At 38.8% G+C, this 25176-nt stretch overlaps 1 protein-coding gene across 9 annotated transcripts in view; it reads right to left on the bottom strand.

Moving 5' to 3' along the window:
• Window positions 1-25176, bottom strand: part of LOC121644457 (receptor-type tyrosine-protein phosphatase S-like) — a 68846-nt gene that overhangs the window by 26726 nt on the left and 16944 nt on the right. For 3 of the 9 annotated variants that reach the window (XM_041992380.1, XM_041992381.1, XM_041992382.1), the window contains exons 3-6: window positions 23235-23383; window positions 20965-21106; window positions 12057-12245; window positions 3059-3169 (exon numbers count right to left, since the gene is read on the bottom strand). In XM_041992380.1, the coding sequence (XP_041848314.1) occupies window positions 3059-3169; window positions 12057-12245; window positions 20965-21106; window positions 23235-23383 (591 nt within the window). Of the gene's footprint in view, window positions 1-2420; window positions 2433-3058; window positions 3170-12056; window positions 12246-20964; window positions 21107-23234; window positions 23384-25176 lie in introns of all 9 variants that reach the window. The other 6 variants (XM_041992377.1, XM_041992379.1, XM_041992384.1 and 3 more) reach the window with 3 other exon arrangements.

The following is a 25176-nucleotide window of genomic DNA, read 5'->3' as shown; positions in this document are numbered from 1 at the left end:
ATCATTTCATGCATAAAAGAAAAAAAAACATTTGATAAAAAAAAGAAAAATCCTCAAATTACCCAGAATTGGATACATAAGTTAAAGAGAAGAAAGAGACAAAGAGACAAAAACAGGTAGATCTGTTAAAAAACAGACATGATTGTGCAGGCATCTCTCCATCTGAGCATGCTGGAGACAGACAGAACAACAGCTCCGTGCATTAGACAGACACAGCAGGTGCAATGCAGCATGACAAAAATCAGGATTCACTGATAAATGATGCCAAAACAAAAAAAATGAAAACATCATTTAATAAACATACATTACTGTGGATTAATTTGGTAGTATTAGCAACAGGATGAAAGTGATGACTCAAGATGAATTTTCTTTTTCAAAACTCAGCTGTGCGGAATTTTTAAAGACAAAACGAATCAGTAATGATTGCAGACAAAAGATGGAGGAATCCTCCTCAAAGACACAGGTGAGTCTTTTAGAATTAACAGAGCTCATAACAAGGGAAAATCCACTTGCTCATATGCTCACAGAGCCTCAAGCTTAAAGTTAATCGAGCTGGGCAGCTTGATTCCCCCTTCTTTTTCTATACAGTTTGTAAGAGCTTGGACCTTCAATCTTTATTAGAGGAGCTATCATTAGTCCTGTCCTCCACATGGAGTCTGGAGGCTACAGGCTGGGGAGAACTTGGCACAGCTGTAAGGATTACTGCTGTATCTCTGTACTGCCTTATAGCTGACATTTACTCTGCACCATCCTGTCTGACTCAAGGACACAGCTTTCATTAAGTACTGTAATAACAGAGAATCATAAATATCCCCTCTATCTAAAAAATGAAAATAGATAAGATTAATTTAAAATGTCAGTAAATAGAAATGCATTAGAGTAGTTCAAGGAAACCAACATTTTTCATTTGGATCCTCCTGAATTAAAAACAGACATAATTCTTTAGGTAGAAATCACAGCCTGGACTCTGGAGCAGTTTGGAAAACCAAAGACTGACGCAAAATGAACAACTTTGTGGATAAATCTGAATTTCAAATTCCTTTGGGAAATCATGGATGTCATGTCCTTTGGGCCTTTGAAAGACCATCTGGTTCAATAAGAACACAGTTGAAAAACCGGCATCTATGATGGTGAAAGGGTACTTTAGTGTGCTTGGCGTGGGTAACTTGTACATCTGTGAAGGCATTATTCAAGCTAAAATAAATATACACAGTCTTGCAGCAACTTATCTGTTTTTGATGAAAAAGACGTACCTTTTACAGGAGAAAGCCAGGTCACACTTTTAATGTATTACAGCAGCGTGACTTCATAGAAGTCTGCTATTGCTAAACTGACCTGCCTGCAGTCCAGAGCCGCCACCCATTTGAAAAAAAAAATGATGCAAAGCAGTGGTAAACATTTCCCTGTCACAATTTTTTCAAACTAGTTGTTGCAATCAAAGCCAAAATGTACTTTTTTGTTTTTTTTTGCATGAAAATTTCTCATTTTTCATATTTGACATATGGCCTTTAACCTCCTCTATAAGTGTTACGCAGTGTAATTTGAAGTATTATTTAATAAAGTAGTAAAATATAATCCACAATAATCCATTTTGTGGGATTATTATGCTCTATGCTACATAAAATCCCAATGCACTACGTTATTTTTCAATACCCTGCACCTTGTAAACTGTACTGTAGTTGTATTATAACCAAGTTAACTTCAAGTAAGTTTTATTCAAAGTTCTTGTGCAGATATCTATTCTCCTGTCATCTTGAGTTTATGAATTCAGCCCAGTTAGTGATGCCTCTATGACAAAGCAAACATAAAACTTCAGAACAAAGTAACACGTTGAAGCTCAGCTGCGAGTGCAACATTTCATCTCAACAAGAGTAGATGTGATGAGATGGGAGCAAGGACACAACGAATAAAAAAAAAAAAAAACACAAAAAAGGGAAAAAAGAAACGGCTGCAAGACATGACAAGATAGCAAGTTCAATAATATTACAATCTGAGCATATCAATAGGTGTGAACACACTGTGCCATGCTCCTGTGTCAGTCAACAGACATGCAAGCGGTGCTCGTTTCTCTTTCTCTCTCACTCCTTCCATGCAAACATTGCCTCTTTTTAATCTTCCAATTCTTGGGTCTCCATGACAACAAGATCATACCATGCAGAAAACATTGATCGGGGAGTGAAGGCAATACCAAGGATTCTGCACACAAGGCCTCACAATGCAGTCAATGCACTCTGCTGCGTAGGCAGGCCACTTCGTCATTGTAGCAGCTTGACTTTCTTCATTTTTGATACAGCTTTTAATAGTTTCACTTCAAAGCTACTCCAGAGTGTTTTTTTTTTCTTTTTTTGTTTCCCTCTGTTTCAATAAGTGACGCTTTCTGAAACAAAGGAGTAACAAAATAAAAGAAAGAGCGCACCAACCTTCTCGAAGCTCTGAGGGATGGAAGGGGGTTGATGCAGAACACAATGACGTGAGGGGGGAGAGAGAGAACGAGGAAACACAGAGAGAATAAAAACGGCCAGCGCAAAGCCACTCGCCTCACCGCACTACTCAGCCACACCTTTCACACCACAGACACACACACACTTCTCTGTTAAACTTGTAAATATGAACATTGGGTGTGGTCTTTTAGCCATAACCCAGTGATAAAGCAGCACCCACCCACAGACAGGCTGGATTCAGTTATCAAACAAGGCTAATCATCAATCAAACCATTTTTTTTATTTTTTATCTGCCTCTTGTACAGAAACCAGTTTAGTTGACAGATCAGTGATGTTTCCATGCAGTTAAACCAAGGTGTGTGCCCACTTTGACGCTACTGTCATGAGATCACACCAAGGTTTAAAGTGGATTTGTTAAAGGTGGTTGTGGAAAATATCAAACAACAGGGTCAACATATATTGTAGACAATGGATGGGTTAGTAATACTTATTTAAGAACACAGTCATGGAAAAGAGGTAGTTTCGTTATTAGCACCAAGAGCACTTTAATTCTAGTGATATGTGTGTGTCTGTGCATGTGTGCACATGTGCAGGTGTGTTTCGTATTCAGGTCCTACCTCTCACGTAAAGGTTTGCAGGAGAAGAATAGCGCACGCCTTGCGAGTTGGTGGCCACGCACTCATACTTCCCTTGGTCTGTTTCTTCGCTGTTCTCAATCTGCAACGCTCCTGCAAGAGGATAAGAGAATTTTTACTTGTGCTTATAGAAAATGTTCTTTGTCCTCCGCAGATATTTGTCTGCTGCTGTTTATCATGACCCTGGGGTATCCCCTTGTCTGATGCTTCAATATCTAATTAAGTTTAGCTGTTGCTCCTGCAGGTTGCTGTCTGAATGGGTTGCATATCAGAGGCTGTATTTTTCAAAAAAGAATTGTTTATTTACTTCATCACCACCTCTTTCTCCTTTTCTTCTTCAAAATAAGGATGCATTCAGGGTTGAACGATTCCTTGCAAAAAAGTTTGTAAGTCAACAACAAGGGACTTTTTTAAACTTGATAACACTTTTGTTTGCGTATCTCTGTAGCAGCTGGTGATTCCTCTCCTGTAGCTATCTCACTGCTGCCATAATGAAAGCCTTTTTACTATCTTGGCAGTAAAATGGCAGCGTCGTCACCCTGAAGCAATGACCCAGTGATGCTCCTTAGCTATTTACTTCTTCAGTTTTTTTTTATCCTCCTACCCCAAAACTTGCTGTGATAAACAGTGTTTCACAAAATGTGCTATAATTACACACTGCACTCATCAGGTATGCTTTTGTATCAGAAGGTGCTATTCTCACTCCCATGTTTCTTTTTGCTAGCAGCCTTTTGAATTACCAGCAGAGACTTTTTTCTTTTCTTTTTTTCAGTCTGCTCTGTCACATTCATGTCATCTAAAAGTGACTTTGACATGGAGCCTGAGGAGGAGGCATCAGAAGCTACTGCATTGCATGAAGTGGAAACAACAGACACACTTTGTGAAAAAGAAACATACAATGCACACACATATACATACACAGCAAGTCTTTAAATGCACTATATATATATATTTTATTTTATCAGATCTTCTGTGAGACTGATAAAAGGCATCTGCTTTGTAAGACACCCCCCCCTTGCAATAGCAAATGAAATCTTCAGATTTGTCTTTTATATATAAAAATGCAATTAAAAAAGTTTTTTTGCGTAAAAATACTTAAAGATAAAGTCAGTTGATAAAAGAGAAAATAAATATAAGCTTATGATAATGAAAAATGGTTCCTTTCTAAGAGCAACAATATTTTATAAATGAACTAAATATGGGTTTAATAATGTCAGTGATTGTTTGTTTACACCGGGAACTTTTGATTAAATTAATTAAATTGTAGTGTGTATTTATAAACCCAAATATAATTATTTAAATTATATACATAAAGCCTCTAACATTAGAGGCTTCAAGGAAAAATACTATCAGTGTGGAGAAGAGAAGAATCTGGAGACAAGCAAAAAAGAGGAATGCCTCCTCCAGGAGAAGCAGACATTCAGTAGCTGTTATTCATCCAGCGTCGGCAGAAGTGACAGAATGTCGATATTAGTGAAAAGACGACAGATGTCAAAGGCATCAGGCTGCTACTACACTGCCACATAGCAGAATTTATATTACTTCATAATTTCCACCAGTGCACCATGCAGTTTAATCTTCATGTAGAATTAATCTGTAAAGTTGATATACCTGCTCAGAAAGCAGAGGAATGGTAGCTGCAATATTAGCAAAATCTCCAATATTTCCTTCAGAATTTATTCAGAAGAGAAAAGGTTATAGGAAAATTTCAAGAAAAGCTTATCTCAATTTATTGTCATCCCTATAGAGACATGGTCACTAACTGATTTTTTTCAGCTTTCTAATACACCATATGCTGAAATTTTCAGTCATACTTTTGTGCTTATTCAGTAAACCAATAACAGCTTCCCTGACACCTCAGAAGCTTTGCAGTACTGAACCAAGGTTAGAAAGATGCCATAAAAATGCAAATCTATTTTTTCTTCCTTTCACAAGACTAATTGCTCTTCTTGAATGGCTTGTTGTTTAGCTGTTTAAATGTTAAAGTTCAGAGCTTGAAGACTCTTCGCCTCAGGATCCTTGTTCTGTTAGCCGGTGAAGACTGAGTTCTGTGGTTTGGTGTGGAAATAGGTATTTTCTTTAAAAAAGCTACAAAAATGTTCACTTATTTTGGCTAATCAAAATTAGCTGTTGAATAAATCCCAATTAAACATCAAAACAGACAAAGGCAACATCTGTGTTTTACACAGTAAAGTGACTATTTTTGGAAAGAGGAGTCTGGTGACTTAAACAATAGCAAAGATGGCACCTGTTAGATAATGTCTGCTTGCTTTAATGGCTTCAGTTACAATATTACATCACTGTACTTTATCAGATTTAAGAGTACTCTATATATCTACGGGTTATCATCTCTCTGTACCATGAAACTAAAATATTATGACCAAAAACCAGAAAATACTTTCTAAAATCTTGCAGTAAAATGAGAATTCCTCCTGTCTCAGCAACACTAATATTCAGTTTTTCTGTATGCCCATTTTAGACAATCACACATGTACACATAATAGCCAATCAGTTAATGGAAGCATATAAACATCCTGTTTTTAGAAGTTTAGAAGAGAGAACGTTAGTTGAACGTATTACTCTCAGCTGGTGCACAAGTATATGTATTTTGTGCATCTGAGTGTGTTTAGTGAACTGAGGCGCCGCTCACTGAGGCTGTCATCCATTTGCTTCTGTCTTCTACAGTTACATGAAAGTAAAACAGCTCATTCCTCCTTCTTTTTTCCCCTTTTCCTTCTCGCATTTTCCTGTGGTTGAGATAAGGTTAGGAAATAAACAGGAATAAATTATCCTCTCTACAAGCTAAATCTCTTCTGAGGAAAGTGATAGAGGCAGGAGGAGAGATAAGAGAAAGACAAGGTGGAGGAGAAGTGAAATTGGACAGGTGGATTTCTGCAAACGGAGCTCATCTGACATCTGGAAGCAGCTCATATGGCTAGCCATCAGCGCGAATTTGAATTTGGCAAGTGAAATCTTCTTTTATGCAAAACATGTAATTACCATACATGGGGAACGACAGATGTTCAGTATATATATATACACATGAAAAGGTCAGTAAACACATACATAAACAGTGCAGAAAGACAGCTGGATGTGAACTGTCTGAAAGTTTGAGAAAGCAAGACAAAAGGATGCAAAAGAGGGAAAAAGAAATGGAGAACAGTTTTCTTGTCTAAAAGCTGCTGACAGACCCAGAATGAGATGCAACTAAAGTAAACTGAGCTGCTGTGAAATCGTGGATGGTGTATTATGTCTGCTGGGCTGGGACTCAGCTAATCAGATGGCAACAGATACTGCTAACCTGATAGCTCTGCCAGAACATCTAGGTCAAAGAGCTCACCTGGACTCCAGTCTCCCACAAGGTGAGAAACTAATCTAACTGCCGATTCAACATGAACATAAATCGAGACAAACACCTGCAATTTTTAGAAAAAGCAATTAAAACAAATGAAACAAAATGATTACACTGGAATGTGATCCAATATTACATGTGAATGGTATAAGGATGTTCATTTAATACTGAGATCAAAGTCTGATCATTTGGGAACCCCAATGAAATGTTTAGTTGCAGATATTAAAGGCAACTCAGACACTTTAAGCAGGTCTTTCCTAGATAGTGAAGCGTTTGTGGCGCCATACTCTGAATGTGCAAATGTGACAAATAAAATTGATGTTGACAGATTATAAGGAAAATCAAAAGGATTATCATTATTTTCATTGTACTTGATCATGATGGATTAATATTCAATATTATACTTTGAACTAATCATTTATTAGTTTTAGAAATTAATTTAGTATTTACTTTATATCCACTCTGTACCAGTTTGCATCTTAATCATTAAGAAGTAGAAAATGTATTCAGCTGCATTCTTTTCAATGTGTGTGCTCGGGAACCAAGACCGAACCACGATAAGAAGAAAAGAAGATCATCGTGCCCCTGACTCCCTGTATCTTATCTTAGTAGAAAACACTGAAGCCTGTAAATCCTGAAATTGTGTAATTCTGTTCTGTTTTATGTACAGGGGAAGGACTTCGTGAACCTTCCCTATAAAGGCCTTACAATATGTGAAACAACTCAGTGTGTGTATCATACTCGTATGGTGCATACACTTCTTGCAAGTAAAATTGTATACATGAAGTAATGCTCTGTGTTCTTCTTGTGTTGAAAGGTTTAGCTTTGCAGTGCTTGTGTCGGGGAGAATTTCCCTAACACAGATGTTAATGAAGAACTTGGTCTCCTGATGATTTCATTAGAATCAAAGTAAAGAGGCAAAAGCTGTCACCTCATAAAGAAGGCGAAGAAAGAAGACATTTAGACAAAGGTAGTAATCTGTTATTTTTTTGTGTTTTTTGTTGTCCAACTGTAAGTTGAAGCACAGTTTAATTGATAAATTATGAATAACTTTCAAAAATTAATATATATGCACAATAACAAATGCAAACCTCTGACTGGGAGAAAATTAAACACAAAAAAGACTTTGGATTTTCTAGTTGACCTTGCTACTTTATTTCTTTCTTTATGAATTGAACAATATGACTTATGTTATTAGCACATACATAAAAATGAGAAAAATAGTTTAGCTTTCCCACTTCTGAGGTACAGTGAATGCAGCATGATTTGAAAGTAAAGTTGGGTGGGGATGAAGATGACAAGGCTGTTTTTATTCTTATCTGATGCTGTGGGATACAGCTTCCCTGTAACTGAAGAGCTTATCCAGTGACAATTCTTTAGACCTCTCCATTTATTTGCTTTCTTTGATTCAACATTTTTAACAGACTTTGAAGTCTAACAGAAGTAGACAGATAGTAAATGTTGTCAAATTGATTACATGACTCACTTATATTCAATTCACATAAAAAGATTATGTCACTCTTGGAAACAAGAATGACAAAAGCTCACTCTTCCTGATTTATTTGCTTTTTTGAAAAAGAGACTGGGTCTAAACATTTTCAAAATAATAATATTTCCTATAAACAGGATTTTCAATCTGGTCTTTTTTGTGTTTATATGTTTATATATTTTTATGGATTTTATAAAAAAAAAAACAATGAACAGTTTTTCTGCTGCTGCAAATCTCTGCAAACAAATAGACAAACAAACAAGCAAAGAAGACATTTTATAAAAAAAACATGACATTTTTTTTTTGCTACATCACCTGATCTAAGCATTGACCACGATTATCAGCATAACCTTTGTTTGGTATCACAGTCCTTAACAAAGACAAAACCAGCCATTATCCAGAAGGCTATTTCTAAGACTATTTCTCATGCCATCTGCTCAAATATTGGTCTAAGAAGGTTGTTAAGTGCTTTATAGGTTCTACAGTTTTAAGTCTAAAATGTCACGGATAGACGGATAGCTTGTCAAGGATCTCCTCACGCACATCCAAACTGGTGCAGCAGATGGCATGGAAAAATAAATAGATTACCAGTTGAGGTATAAAGATGTCAGGAAAAGTTCGGCTCTACACTGCGCCATATGTTACTGTCCCCAGGAACGGATGGAATGCATGTGTTTGAGCAGGAATCAGAAGTAAACAAAAAACCACAGCATTCACAGCCGTGCAGTTTACCTGCACCAGGAAGCCCCCATAGATGATGAGTATTTAAGTGCTGTGAAGTGGCTAAGAGTCCACTTTTGTGAAATGTGAGTGCAGCCATTCCTTATGTCATTTTTTATCTTGATCCATATGGGGCATTAAAGTATTTCCAAGGCCCAACAATGAAAGAAAAGAGGGGACAGAAAGAAAACAGTGATTGTGGATCAAAACAGACACTTGGCTGTCGTCCAGTGAGAGCTGGCGGCAGTCCAGTGAATCAGAGCCATCCCACTGGAAGGTGGCATCATTAAACATCTTACTTTAAAGGAGTGTTTCATCCATAACACATTTCAGTGCTATTTTGTGCCTACCTTATGTGTAATTGATTTCCTTCAAGTCGTTTCACTATACTGTTCGCTTCATTATGCAGCACATTTGTTGTTCAGGTTTGTGATGTTTTGGTGATTTTAAATCCCATTAAAGCCTGTGACGAATCTCACTGAGCCATTTTTCTTGCCGCTGTTTCATTGATGTGATCTGTAGCCTAATATAGTGTAGCGGTGAATTACTGTTATGTCTAAGTGACACTTTACAAAAGACCAGATGCATCCCAGAGCAGACCAATGGGAACATCTTGGATCAGCTATTACATAACCTACAAATATAGGTTTGAAATATATGCTGCATATTGCCTGTATATACTTTTAATTCTGTACAACGATCAGTAATACTAGAAACTTGTTAAAATGTATGACTGAGTGGAATCAAGTTTCATTAATAATAAAAAATATTGAAAATATGTGCACAGTATATATACTAAATACTGAAATATTAAATACACTGTTTTGGCAGTCACTGATGGACATCTTGTTAATTAAAAATAAGCATTTTGTGACTATTTTCACATATTCTGAGAAGCAGGGGAGGTCATAATGGCTGTTTACTCTTTACTCTCCTCAGATTATAACTCTACACCTTGCTTATCTTTCTTTTGGCCCTAGCTGTGGCACTGAAACCATGACAACCAAGGTTATCATTTCTTAGGACACAATAAATATTATTACCTCTGTAATTTCTACAGTGTTTTTTTTTTCATTGTCCAACCTTAATGGTGTTGGTGAAATTCTAAATAAATGCACAAAAAGAGCATCATTCTTTTCATCTCTGAGGGGTGTTTTTTCATTTCTAAATCACATACAACTGGCTTGAAAGTCATATGTGTCTTTATAACAGATTGCTTTATGATGTATCACCTGCATTCATGGAGCTGAAAGCGTTTCTATACCACACTCCACCCACAGCCACACTGCAGACTGTTTTGAACTGAAGTAATTACACTGTAGGCATTTTACAGTTTACATCACGGTGAAAGGAAAATATACTTAAGAGGCTAAAATAGGTTTCTCCACAATTAGAAAGTTGCAGCTGCTGTATGTGCAAACAGCAGGTCTGTCAAGCCTCTGTGGTTGCAGTTAGAGCAACATTTAGCAGCCTAGAAATGCCTGGAAATGCACGCAGAGCAACACTGTAGAGAAGTGATTTAATACAATATTAAAATGTAGAAAACCACTGAGTGTTGCACTAGTCTTGAGCAGCTAAATCTCAGTCCGAAACTGAGACTGAAACCTGTCTTGGAGTACTTTAAGCAGCTTGTTGATCTCACTGTTTCAAGAACAGCAGAGCAGTGTTGACCCTGTTCTTCACCTGTTCTTTTTTGGGAGGCTTTTTACCTGAATAATTCATTCAGTGGAGGAAAATCTGAAATGTATAAATATCATATATTTAATCTTTAAACTTTGTATTTATCCAAAAAAGAACAAACAAGCAAAAAAAACACTAACATGTCCGGCTGCTAATTTAGTGTGTAGAGTAACTACACAGCACATAATCATGGGACGTTTCATCCGCTGTATAATGTACTCCATATGTACAGCAGCAGGTCCTAGATGTCATAGTTTAGGCAACTTTAATGTAAATGCCCCCACATACCCTAGAAATCCACTGAATGTTGCATTAGAGCAACTGATGCTTAGTACAAGAGAAATACAGTCAAAACACAATATCCACACAGAGCTAAACAACACAAAACTGTGGTTTTGCTCTGTTGTTAACTGTTGTTAACATCTATGTGCAGTATTAGGTCCAAGAGAAATTTCTTTACAGGTAGTGTAAAGTATATCATATTGCATCATGTCATATCATATTGCATCATATAGCATTGTATTTTATTACATCCTATTATATCATATCATGTTAGGTAAGCACCCAAACAGGATTATGTTAGACAAAAGGAAATACAGTTTTATGTTACCTTTACTGGCCATAAGAGCTCCAACCCGGCAAGACAAAAAAAAAACAGATGTGGCTGCTTTATGAGTAATCAGCTTGTTGAGGATGCTAAGATCTTGCCTGAGGCATGCATTTATCCCCAATCTTCCAGTGAAGTAAATTTGTTCAAACATCATGAGAGAAAACACTGCAAATGGAGATGCAGACAAATACGTGACAAGGACTTCTAGTGATCAGTGAACAATATTGGCTGACAGCAGGAAAATATCAGAGCTGGCAGGATGCAGGGGCGCAGAGAATATGGATGAAGCAACAACAAAATTGTTTCGCCTCACCATCACTTTTATCCCCCCCTGAGGATGGCTGAGTAAGAATGGCTATGAAAAAAACCCCATCAGCCTACTGCAGGAGACACTGTATCATCAGTACAGAAGAGCATAAACAACGCTGAATAAAGTGTCTTACGCGGAAGATGTGATTTCACCATATTCATTCCTGTCTACACAAACTCACTGTTTCCTTTCTATACAGCAGCAAATAACACCCCACAATAACACTAGCTTAAAATTTTAAGACACTGAGCTCATTTACTTCCATTTCAGACAATGCAGGTCAAGAGGAGCATCGGTTAAATGTCTCTTGTGTAGAAACATTTTTTAAACTTTGATTTTTGCTATGAGGACTATTGATTTGAGTGTAATTGGATTTAATATAAAGTATTAAATTCAGAGTTTATTTATTAGATATTTCTATGCACTTTTTCTACTACAATACACTTAAAATAAACTCAGTTCAACTGTATTTGGATGATCTCTTTTTCTTTTTTTCATTATTAACTCATAATGGAGAGATAATTTTGCCTTCAAAGTGATAATCTTTTCTTCCAAATGTTAAAACATGATTTTTTTCAGGCTTAAGAATAGCTCAATCATCCTTTTAATGAAATTGGCTTTAAAAAGGTTTTACACCCCCAAAGGATGCAGATAAACACAGATAAACAGAGAGCGGCATATAATCCCTCAATAATAATTAAAACATGATAATCACCAAATTTAGAGCAACAGGGATTTACCTGATCACAAAGCTAAGCTTTCAGATGTGCTGTTTGTTTACTTTTTGGCAAATAGAATAAACTAAAACATATTTCTCACCTGATCGAAGCTGTTTGATACGACCCTGGCTGGTGCCAGGCTCGACAGGCAGGAAGTCCTTGAACCAGGAGATCTCTGGGTCAGGGATGCCGCTGGCAGCGCAGAGCATGGTGGCCGTCCTTGTCCGCTCCACTACCTTCAGCTGTGGACCCATGTCTATGCTGGGAAAGCCAAACGGCAACAGGTCCTCTAGAATAAACAAGACAGAGAGATAATGTAGACAAGAAATGATGCAGCATTTCAAACTTATTTTGGTGCTTTTAATAAATATCATTAGCTCAGCATATAACATATCAAAAATTTATGGTTAATTTATATATATATATATATATATTTTATACTTTGCTTAGGCAGATATATGCACTGTCAAACTGCTCTTGTTTGGGACAGTGAACCTGTAGTTTTCCTTAGAAACAAGCACTGCACTGAAACACAGTCAGTACTGTCATACATTCAGCACTCAGTCTTTACTTTTCTTCATCTGTCGTGAAACAAAGAATTGCTCACTAGCACACACACACACACACACACACACACACACACACACACACACACACACACACACACACACACCCACACACCCCCCCCCCCCCCACACACACACACACACAGTGATGTGAGAGATACTGTTCCTCCCTTTAACATCTGCAGACCCTTAAAATGTGGAGATACTGCTGCAGACAGCAGAGTCAGTATAGCCTTCGTGATCAAAGCCTCAGGCTTATTCCTGCAGCTAGCTAGTGATTAGGTGATCTAGCAGGCGGGAAGAAACCCAACTAGGTTTTTGTGTGTGTTTGACAAGCTGCTTCCAGAGGAGTATAAACATAACGCCCACTCAGCAGGAGTTACTTAGTGCCGACGCATGCCCACATACACACACACACACACACACACACACACACACACACACACACACACACACACACACACACACACACACACACACACACACACACACAGTGCATTACTAACCTAGAAAACACAGGTGTTTGATGGCTGTTGTGGTGAACTGTAAGTTTTCAAATGTGTGGCTCTATGTTAGATGCTGGTAATGATTCTTGTCTAATATCTATGCAGAGAGCTGTTGAGAAACAGCAGCAGCAATTAGAATCTGGGATGAAGAGGAGGGGCAGGGCACTGGGGGTAATAAGGACTTGTTAGCAGTAATTGTTAAAATGTACCAACGATTAGAGAGGCCGATCTGGGATGCGTCTGGATATGTCTGATTACGTTGGGGGCCAGTGGATAAGCGTGTGTGTTGCATACATGTGTGCAAATTTGCTCTTATAGCTCTGCTCACATTAGCATCTTCACAGATTTTAGTGATGTTCGAAATAATATTCTGTGGCACGTCCACACATAAAAATTAAGGTGTGCTCAGACAAGCAGTTGCTTTCTATCTCACACACACAAACACACTTGCATACACTTTCTCCGGTGAATGGGATTAAGGATCTCGGTGACAAGAGTCCAGATGGCCAGACACATAATAAAGCATCCATCAGCCCACCTGTTTATTCCTCTTCTTGCCCTTTTAACCGCTCCATCTTTCTTTCTCACATAAATACACACCTCCTCAATACGTAGAAAAATAATTTTATATACCTACAAAAATGAAACAATTATTTAGATTGCATTTTGCGTGGCTAACAAATCGAGCCCATTGGAACCTTTTTATTGTCAGGCACAACAAAATCTGCTGAAAGTGTGCCCAGCATCACAGTGAATCTGTAGCCAAACACAGTCCAAGACGCAATCCGTGGCCACGTTAACTGTCTGTGTTTTTTCTCCACCCTTTTCCTCCTCCGGGCCCCCTGTTACCTAACCACATGACAGACACATACCATCTGTTCCCTCACACTTTGTGATGTGGATGAGAGGCTGAGTGGAGAGAGGATCTATTGCTTTCTTTCTCTCTTTCCAGAGTCATCAGCATTGGAGACACCCTGTCAGACAAGCGCATCGTGCTGCTGCTGCTGTGAGGAGGAAGCTGAGGGGAAATGCCACAAAAGCTATGAGAGGAATCAAAGCTCAGAGGAGAGCCTTCATGATAAGGATGTTTGCTGTAGCGATCAGACCTCATACCAACCTTCTGACAACAGAAAACATAGAGCAGACTGGAGGGAGTTTAGTTCCCTCCCCACTTCCCTTCTCCACCATCCCCAGCTGATCAATGCTAATGATTCACCTGAATGGAGGTCAGTGGTATGACCACTGATGAGACAGAAGGGGAAGAGAAAGGAAGAAGAGGAAGGAGATCGATGGGCAGGTCAGGAGGCTAGCTCCCCTGAGGCGAGGAATACGCTAGGCCTACATCTGCTCCTCTTTGCCCTCCCCTGATCCCACCCCTTTCCTGAGAGAGTTCAGATGGTCTTTTTTATCACTCCGCTGGCTACTACTACATGCACTCCCTGGCTGTTAATTAGAGCGCACCACTGCACAGGGTATGCATATGTGCATGTGTGTTTGTGTGTGTTTGAATATCTGTAGGGGGGGCCTGGCTCTGTATTCTGGTCAGGTCTTTATTAATGCTGCAAATGATGACAGTGTGGGTGGACCTTGGACTGCATAATTATGGAGAAGATGAAGTGTCAGGGAGAGATTTATAAACAGTTAGATGTGATAGCATCCTGTTGAAACATTGTTTGCTCTATAAATAAAAGAATTTTACAAGAAATATTCTTTAGAACCCGAGGCTGTGCTTAACTGTTTTGTCAGGTTCAAAACCTAAACATTTAAGATAGCAAATATGAGATTTGTGAACCTGGAACCATCAAATATTCCATATTGCTCATTAAGTGAATCGTTTTCCTATTTCAGTTTTAAAAAAGATGGGAACTGGATTACACCCTTCTCATCTTCTAATAAGCCCCACAAACTGATAACAACCAATGCAAACATTAACAAAGTAGTATAAATCTAAAAACCTAGATCCAGATCACAATTGACATCCTGACTTTAAAGTTGGGTCCAGCCTCTGGTAAAATGTCAATCTGTCCTTTAGTTTTTGGTTAAATTTAAATTTCTACCGTGGATGAAAGATATGGATAAACAGATTAACAAACGTTATTAGCCAAAGAATCTCTTAAAGAATATAAGGAATTATACCAGTTTTTGGGTTTTGCAAGTACAGCCTGCACAAATATTGTCATCAGTGTGGCATTTTAATAATATTCTCATTCATTCTTGTTAATTTTTTAATGGGCAAAAACAAAGACAAAATTCTTTATTGTTGTTGTGGGTATATATGAATTACCATTTACTTTAAACTTTTACAAAAAAGTACAAAAACATCTTGAAATGGGTGCAGTCATGACATCAGGGCAGTGTTGTGCTAGTTATTGAAAAAAATGACTTGTTAAAGTTACTAGTTACTTCATTCAAAAAGTAACTCAGTTACTTTGTTGATTATTTACACCAAAAAGCAACATGTTACTGATACAAGTAACTTTTTAGTTACTCTCTTAAAAGAACATTCTTAAAAATTGGCCTTATAACTTAATTACAGTGTTGTATGAAATATAATACCAACTCAAGCACAAAGTAATTTTTCCAAAATTTATTTATTTAAGTTAGGCAGGTTATTTGGGGAAAAAATAGAAATGACAAGTAATATAACAGCTACTGAAAAATTAAATCTATGTTGAGCCCTCCACTGCACACTAAATATTTCTCCTACTTTTAATATATATATATATAATATAATATATTATATATATATATATATATATATATATATATATATATATATATATATATATATATATAAATAGCTTTGAGAGAAACAGGAGGGCTTCACAAAAGGAGCAGAAGCACCCTCAACCCGTGAGTTGGAAGAAGCTCACAGATGCTGGCCAAAATGTATTAATTTAGCTAGTAACAGAATAATGCACCATATGGTAATGGTAATTGAGTTACATTATTTAAACAGTAATGCATAAGAGTATTAGTTACTGAAAAAAGTAAAAACATTACAGTACTGCGTTACTAGTAACCATTACTTCCCAACACTGTATCACTGGGTGAACATTTGAACTCAGATCAGAATAACAATAAATAAAATATGGTGTGTATTGTCATTAATTATTCAAAATTATATAAAAATTCCACCTTGAACAGATGTGAGGTAAATCTAAGTACACAGTACTCTAACACCTCTGACTCCTTCTGTACAAGTCAAATAATAAATCTAAGAAATTTGTTTTAACATTGTGTTACTGTGTGGTATGTATAATTTTACTTCAGAAAAATGCTATTAGTTATTCAACTGCTGCCATTAAAAATATTTAGATAAAGGCTTAAGATAAACCAAGAAAAAATTGCTGTCCACCCCTCTCTGAAGCACATTAAACTTACACACGACCCTGCAGGAAGATGCCACATGGCCAGATTTTATGTAGACACTGCCAAAGCAGGCTTCATTCTATCTGCTGCACCCTTTCCAACATCACTTTTTAGATGTCATCAAATAATGATAACATCTGTTTGATCCACGCAGGTCTTTTAACTGAAATATAAGCAAAAACAATCTGAAGCAACCTTTAAATAACTTGAAAAAAAGCTTGTGTTGCTTCAAACATGGCTGTCCTTTAGCTAATGTGCAGCCTCAGAGAGAATTCATGCCAAAACATTTTAAAAGGGCAAGCCTTGTTTAAACCTTTTAGTCAGTCCAGTAAACTGTTGTTATAAAAGACACACTTACAGATAAATAGAGCACCACAGCACACAGCAACAGACTGCCCTGTAGATGCAGGTAAACCAGCAGACAGCGAGCTGTTCTGGACTCTTAAGTACAGTTCACTGGAGAGGAGAATAGGGAGCTACAGGTATTCTGCCAGTTCCTGGATGAGTCAGCGGCCGCTTGAAATAGATACTGCGGGCATGGCCCTGATCACACTTTTCACCAAATGAATCATTCATCAAACACAAACACTGCTGCACAAAAGTCAAGCTAATTTTGCATCTCCTGGTTAAATTGATAAGACGGCCTATGGAAAAATGCGCTATGTGTACACAAACAGTGTGTGTGTCAACAGTGTTTCAGGGAACATTGGCAAATGCCAGGCAGCATTGTTCCCCGGAGCTTTGTGTTTGTGTGTATTTGTGTGTATCAAGAGGTTGAGCGTGTACATTTTGGCCTTGTTGTGTTTGCAGAAGGGCAATCAGGCCTGGTGCCCAAAACCAGTCAGCGAAGCCAACCAGATCCGGGCAAATATGCAATTTGTGTGTCTATGCACTCACACACACATTAGTAGCAATGTGGAAAGACACACAGCCAAAGAGTCAAACGAATAATGCATATGATGCAAACAAATAAACAAACATGAATCCAGGGTTTTTCTTTCCCTGTGTCTCTTTGTGTTTCTCTCCCCACACACACTATACACAGAAAATGATACTCTCATCCTCCCTTGCACATGCACACAAAGTCAGACCTGTTAAGAAACAGGTTGCCTATTCATATTTTAGTTCATTTCAGTGGGAAATGGCAATGTGCATGAAAGAAGCCAGCATAAAAGCGGATCTCAGGCGGCCTGATTCAGGATTAATCTGCCAGCACTCAGCAGTCTTCAGAGACTGTAATGCATTGACTCCCATAGACTGCAGGAGGGCTGAAGGGGAGCACTTTAAATGCTAATAGACCTTTATGATAATAGATCACAATACAATGCAAATTCAGCCTTAGCGTCATAGATCAATCACACCAAAAACCCCACATGTCCTCGCCGTCCTGAGCCCTGCTTTAGCAGTCAGGGACTAAACACGTATGCTGCTATGACGTGCACCACTCATGTATGTACAACATGAAAGAAGAACAGACTGCAATGAAAAGAAAAAAAAAAAAAAAATACAAGGAGGGGATAAAAAGTGAAGATGAGGGTATGTGATGAAAGAGACAGTTCTCCACTCAAGGAACATAATCCTCTTGAAGGCTGAGTTGATACTCTCACTTGTTTTCAGACTAAAATGCTGGTTGAGCCGCCGGCCTGCCAATGCAGCCAATGCCTGGAGGGAATCACTGATCTGACTCTGTTGTTCTTATGAAGGGTGGTGGCAGAACATCTCTCCTCCCCCTTCTCTCTGTCTCACCCTCTTCCTCCCCCTTTCCTCACCTCCCTTTCTCCTAAAATGGGACACTGGGAGGTGAGTATAATCAGGATTATTCTGCACAAACCAGGCACACACACACACACCAACAGAAATATGCATACTTACAGACATTCACGAAGGAAGAAGTGCACAAATTCACGCACGTACACAGTTGTCCACAAACATGCACACACGCATACGCTGCAGTAATGAGAATCCCTCGCCCACCAGAGGTTTTCAAACATGCAGAACTGCAGATATTCTTGTCTCCTAAAAGCAGAACAACACAACTGCAGTGTCCATAGAAAAGAGTAGTTTTGATAGAGAGGAGGCGGGGTGGAGCAGCAAAGAACCTGAAAAATGCAACGGGAGGGCTACAGAGAGACTGGATGGAAAGTGAGGTTCAGGAAAAAAAAATAAAAAATAAAAAGATGAATAAAACAAAAGAGAAGAAATAATAAACGAATATTGCTGTGAGCCAAAGAAAAGGCAGCTGAAGCCAAGGGGAGAGAGATGAAGTGAGGAAAAAAGAAAGTAGGAAGAAGAGAAGATAATGGGATTGGTGATGTGTGATGGTGATAATGGTACAAAAAAAGAGGATCTCCTTGACCATTACCTACCACATCTCCATCCTTTAGGCAGCCTCTAGAGCAGTAGAAATATCCTGCGGGCAGCCACAAGCCTCTCACACTGCCCAACACGCTATTAGTCTCAGTCAACCATTAGAAAAACGACCAGATGAAACCCATCAGGAGATGAAAAGAGTTTTCAGTGGAAGGGTGTTTTGAACAATAATGGGAAGCCTCCTTTCTACTACAGTGGTTGGTGTGCTTTTTTTTTTATTTTTTTTTTTTAAAGACTGACCCAGACACAATTTCTGCACTCTTTCTGCACTTAGCAGCACTTTTGGATGACATGATCTGTTCTGCAGTATATTACTTAGCCTGTAGTACAACTGTCAAATAATCATACCAATAACCCTCAACTTGTCAGATATACTCCAGTTAAAAGGAACATTGATGCCTTTTAATGTTTTTCAGCATTTTATCATGGTTTGGAGCTTTTTATGTTTGCTGTTATTCTTAAAGTTTTTGTTTCTGTGCGCTTGTGTTCAGCTTAATTCTGACCTTTTGAAGAGCTAACTGTCCTAGCCTGTGCCTGCCTTTGCTTATAGCTGTGTTTATACGTGTGTACCGTCCTCCTTCTTTCTCTATTCTGTGCCTGATTATTTAGTATGCTCCATTTTTTCTGGTACTGTCTGTTATGGATTATGTGTATATTGTTCGTGTTTCCCAGTTTTCTAATTCCCTCTCATTTCAATGTTTTAGGCTGTCATTTGGATTTTACTTTAGCTCCCCCTATGCCAGTTAGTCTACATTGTTCTCCTTTTCATTTAGCTTTGCTATTGTGCAATAAAAACTTTTGGTTTTGAAGGAAAGGGAAGGGTCGGTTTAAAATGTATCAAAACTCTGGTTTAAACCTTAAACTGGTTTTGTACCTCGTTACCTTTGAGGCTTATAAGGTTGATATATTTGAACCATTTGATCACATGAAGCTAAAAAAAAACCACAATAAAAAAGATAGTTAAAATCTAATGTCTCCCAAATATACATGATCAAACATTTAAAATCTTATTTATTTGCAATATGATGACAATATAAAAATTTAACACTAGAAAAACTAGATCATGGCCTCTCTTGTTGTCTTCTTACAGACCATCTGTTCATCACAATACAGTGAACTTATTTAATCATTGTCTAACGGCTATGAGTCTGATTGAATATTGCTGCATTTACTGATGGCCTGTACTCTATTTTCACAGGCCGATCCTTCTGTTGCCACAGAGGGAATGTGTTCTTCATAGTGCACAGTGCTCGATGACAGAAAAGTTTCCACAACCAGAGGCAGAGTCGCACACGACCTCACACACACTGAGAGGTTCACCCTTGAGGTGTAGTTTATGAGGTAATGTGCTTTAGATTGGAGCTGTGTGTGCAGAGATGATGGGTTAGGTAACAGATGGACAGGAGTCTATTCCCTGGGCTACCAGCCTTCTGCTTACCACATAGCTGTGCCAACTTCACAATCCTCATCCATCTTCTACACCCCCCCCCATTTCCTCCAACATCCGATTTCATCTTTATTCTTTCACACCATCTTGTTGTGTTGCTCAACTTGCTTCCACCTTTTCACCCTCCATCATTCCCCTCCCACCTCTCCCAAACCTCCTTCCCCCTTCTTTTCCATCTCCTTCTCAATCACTCTTGGCAAGAATGGGTTGTTTGCCAAACCATGGTCTAATCCCATGAATTTTCTACACTGAGCTACAACCCGAGCAGCCATCCCATTTTATATCATCCATTCCAGCTGTGCTAGACCGAAGGCCATTTCTCAGATCCCATGCTAACAGCTACATGCTACTACTTAAGCTCATAACATGTGGGAGCACCATATTGGTAGGTTTTCCTCCAAGATGACATCAACATTAGAAGTCAACAGTAGATTAACATCTTCACTTTGGCTAAAAAGCACAATGACTATAGCAAGCTGGAAAACTAAAATACCCCTGGGCCAGTGCAGTAGCTGGCCCTCTCTGAGGCCAGATCACGCCCAGCCACACACAGAGGGACTATAAAAAGAGCAGTTCATTGAAGCTGCTGTGCGAGCAGGGTGTGGCATCGCTCTATTTTCACATCTGTGACTGACAGCCCAGTGAAGCATGAATGACAGCTGCAGCAAGGTGAGTGCACGTGAAAAGAAAGCATGTCTCAAGCAGATAATTAGTATGTGCATGTGTATGAGCCTTTCTGTGCCTTACCTCTGATAATGGACAGCTTTGCAGTGACAGACACCTCTCCATCACTGTTGCGTGCCACACACTCGTAGGTGTTCTCATCTCGGGGTGCTCTGAGCGGCTGGATCCTCAGCACAGCACCTGCACCCTCGTCAAACTCTATGGTCTGGACAGCAACAAAATGACAGAACAAGGGGTATTAGTCACGGCAGAGTAAAACGTTACATAATACTATTGAACCAAAAACCTCTTTATAATGTTGCATGTCAGCATTTTAGAGTAGTTGGTGTTTACTTTATTATAATAATAACTTAATCAGCTTTTATCAGAGCATCTTTATTAAACTTCTTTTTTTCCAAAGAAAAGTTGAAAGTCAGGCACAAATACATAATATGTACCTGTACATTTGCTCCGGGAGTGGGTGGGCAGCTCAGTAACTTGCAAAAAGACATTTCAGTTGTGTAGATTACTGTACTTACCATCATGGAAGGTTGCTCTGGGTCCCCTGGTTGAAATGCAGTGTATTTAAGAATAATGTCACAAAACTGCATCAATTTATAGTCAGGCCTATACTTAGCTTGAAATAATTAAAAAGAACAACTCTGTAGCTTAGTTCTTTTGTAGAATTAAGCCTTTTAAGGGTTTTTGCAATAAGTAGACACTATATGATTAAAACACTTTGGGGCTTACTCACCCTCTTGCCAATTGTTAGTTGAAAACTTTTATGCAACTCTCATTAAGCAGTGGCCCTGCAGCCAAGGAGTCTTTAGCTTACTTTAGCATAAGGTCTGGATTACAGTGCTGTTTTGACTGTTTAAAGTATAAAATGACCCATCTATCACCACCTCCAAAGGCTGTAATTATCACATTACATCACTATAATAAACTGCACATGATTAAACTGAGGCAACAAGACACAGAAGCTTAGCAAAGCAAATCTAACACAGTATTACATGCAATTACAGAGCTCCTTTTTATTTTTACACATTTGTTTACAAATCAATTGTCTTGTTTAGGGAGTTGACAACAATAGGCTGCCTTCCCAGAAAGACCAAATCTGGTCAAAAACAACGGAGTGTAAGGGTTCATTTATGTTCAACTTTAAATGTACAGATGCATACAGACGGAGCCATGTGTCTGTCCTCTGCGTTCATTTTGTGTGTATTTCAACCTGTTTTCAGAGAGTTTGCAGTTTCATATCCAAATGCAGAAAACAGAGTTGTACCACTGGAAACCACAGAGTGTTGTGCTGTATAGCTCACGCACAACCAGTAAAAGGAACAAAGAGGAGTCCGCAGTGTATTTAATAGGCGCACAGAATACTACCATCTACTGTGCGAGAATATGCATTATCATGATCTCTGCCGATGTCACAATGTGTACTGTACTGCTATTAAAACTAACACTGGAACTCAGAGATGAACCCTGAACTCAGGGCTGCCCTCTAGAGGATTTATTGCAGAGGATGCATGTCATGTAAAATACATAACCATGCCAATGTAAAACACACATTGGAGTACTGTATGTGGGCAGTGACATTTGACAGCATTTTACATTAACTAACCTATTTACAAGTGCAAAAGGAGGATAAATAAGCCTTAAGGTAACTGCTCATTCTTTATTTGAAATATGGCAATTTACCAAGCAGGCAGGCATTATGAAAAAGTTTTATATAGAGAAGTAGAGAAGGTTGGGGAGAAAATCCTGAACTTCAAATAAAATAGTTCAGGCACTGTCTTGTTTGGGAGAGATTCACTCCCTTGGGTGCCAACTTTAGGTTTTGTAACACCGTATACCTGTTACATGTAAAATACACAAGTCATTCAATGAACGAGGAAATAATTCCAAAAGCACAATATGGCTCATTTAAACAAACAAGAAAAAACAAACAAACAAACAAAAAAACAGGTTTACTAGGTTTAAAGGTGTGGCATTAATATGTTCATGTGTTGGACACACCAGCTGCTTCCCCCTGCTGCCAGTCTTTAAGCTTATTAACCAACAGATCTTGCTATATACTTAGTAAATAAACATGAGGATGATATTGATCTGTCTATTTCACTGAAAAATGCAGAGCTTCTCATTCATGCAAAGTATTTCTGTGGCATATCTAAATTGCTATAAAGAATTAGCAGAAAAAACTTACATCTAATCTAACATCATGCTGCTCAACATTAACAGCACAGCCTCAACAATAACACGACATGCATTAATAAATTAGTGCCTCTCTTTATAATGGAAATATGTATTTGTCTTTGTCATGCTGGAAGTTGAACATTGTGCACTGTGACAACCACCTCGATACGCTGAGAGTTGACCTTCTTGCCCTTCTTGTTCCAGTAGACGACAGGCTTGGGATTGCCAGTGGCCTGGCACACAAATGACGCCACACCCCCTGACACTCCAATCTGGTCAGTGGGAATCTTGGTGAACTTTGGTGAAGCTGTGAAACAAATAGAAGGAGGGAGATTCAGGGGGAGGAAAAAGAGAAAGACAAAGAAAACACAAGCATGAAAACTGACACCTTTAATCCCAGAGGACATTGAACCAACTCGACAACCAGCAACAAGCCCCTGGTGACCACGCCCCATTTCACTGTCAGTGACTGGTCAGGCTGCGCTGTTGTGCTTACTTCCTGGGTATCATCTAGAGGACAAGCTGAAGGACTTCCTGTGGGTCATAAATAAAAGATGGGGCTGGGCTTCGGAGGAACATCTCTCTCGCTTTCTCCCTGCCTCTCTGTTTCCTCCACGGCAGACTACCACTGCACTGCATGCTGCACAGGCTGTCATGACACATGAGTGTTTGACAGGTATGGGAAGTGTTGGCTGAAAATTCACAGCATATAATTGGCTTAAATGTATTAATACCAGAGGCATGATTTTGTACAAACACCTATTAGGGAATCTGCAGCTCTAGATTGTGATAATCTTAATAGATACAATAAACACCCTGCTCATCTTCAGTGGAGAACTTCAAGAGAATGATTTCAGTGATTACAGCGTTATATGTGGGATGTTTAAACACTGCAGTTGCCCTCTGCAAGAAAAACAGCAATTTCCAAGTGTGATATGTAGCCAACAGTACTAAACCTACACTTTTCACAGTAGCTGAGTCAGATCAGTGAAACAACCTCACGCATCCACCCTTTGCTATCTGTCAGTGGTCTGTTGCCATGGTGCCCAACTTAACTTCTATTCAGCTATGGAATCACTGCTATACATCAGGGCGAAGTCAGGATGACCCTTACCATAGCAACCTGAATCCCTCCTCCCCTGCGTCTGGGTGGGTGAGGTCTTGCTGTGTTGATTGAATAGAGAGAGCAGGAACTAAAAAAAAACCTTGCCTATCAAAGAATTGCTGGCAGATTCTTAAGCCTGTTTAAATGTCTTCCCACTCACTTCCTTGTTAAACAACCACACAGACCACTTTCCAAATTCCCTACAATGCTTCGACAGCAGCTGGAATAACGTGACGACAAAGGGCTGCTCCAGTGCCTGCTGCACTGTTTTCAGTGGCACTCGCTTTAAATATCACAAAAATAACATGACTTCATTTGTTGTGTGAACAAAAAGCAGGCAGTATGAACAAATTTATTCACAGCATATTTAGATTCAGGAACTGGATATTTTTTCCCTGTCAGACTATAAGAAATGTACACACTAGAGCAAACATCCCCTTTTTCTTGCCATAGCTGAAGCATCTTTCTTCCGGCTATCGGATTATTTCATGTTCTTCTTAGGGCTTGAACAAGGTTTTTCTGGCTTTATGTTGAATCCAAAATGTTTTTTACGTTCTCCTAAATGTACCAATCCTCGTAAAAAACCGACCCCACTGGCAAAGTAACCGCTTAAGCCTCTTCTGAAAGCCAGAGAAAAGCCCTGCAAGGCATTGGCTCTGGGTGGATTTGCTCTCAGTAGAATCGTGTTGTGATCAGGAGGTTCTTGAAAGCTGACTGAAAAATAAGGGACTAATGAGGACTTCTATCTTTTTTATTGTAGGTTTCACTCTGCTGTAGAAGAGTGAAGCCTACAGAGTGAAGCCACTTATCCACAACTGGCCTGATTTTAATGGAACACCTTCGTAACTTGTAGTCATTTGACTGAATGATTGACTGCTGCTGTGCAGCAATATAACCACTGGCAGCAGGCATGGTGTCATAGCGCTTTGAGCTTGCTGTGTGACAGAAAAGTAATTGGAACTCTAAGTTTGCTTCAAGTGAAACTGTAATCAGGA

Source organism: Melanotaenia boesemani, chromosome 8 (assembly GCF_017639745.1).
Source record: "Melanotaenia boesemani isolate fMelBoe1 chromosome 8, fMelBoe1.pri, whole genome shotgun sequence".
NCBI classification, from domain to species: domain Eukaryota; kingdom Metazoa; phylum Chordata; class Actinopteri; order Atheriniformes; family Melanotaeniidae; genus Melanotaenia; species Melanotaenia boesemani.
This window is presented reverse-complemented; position numbering and strand designations above follow the sequence as displayed.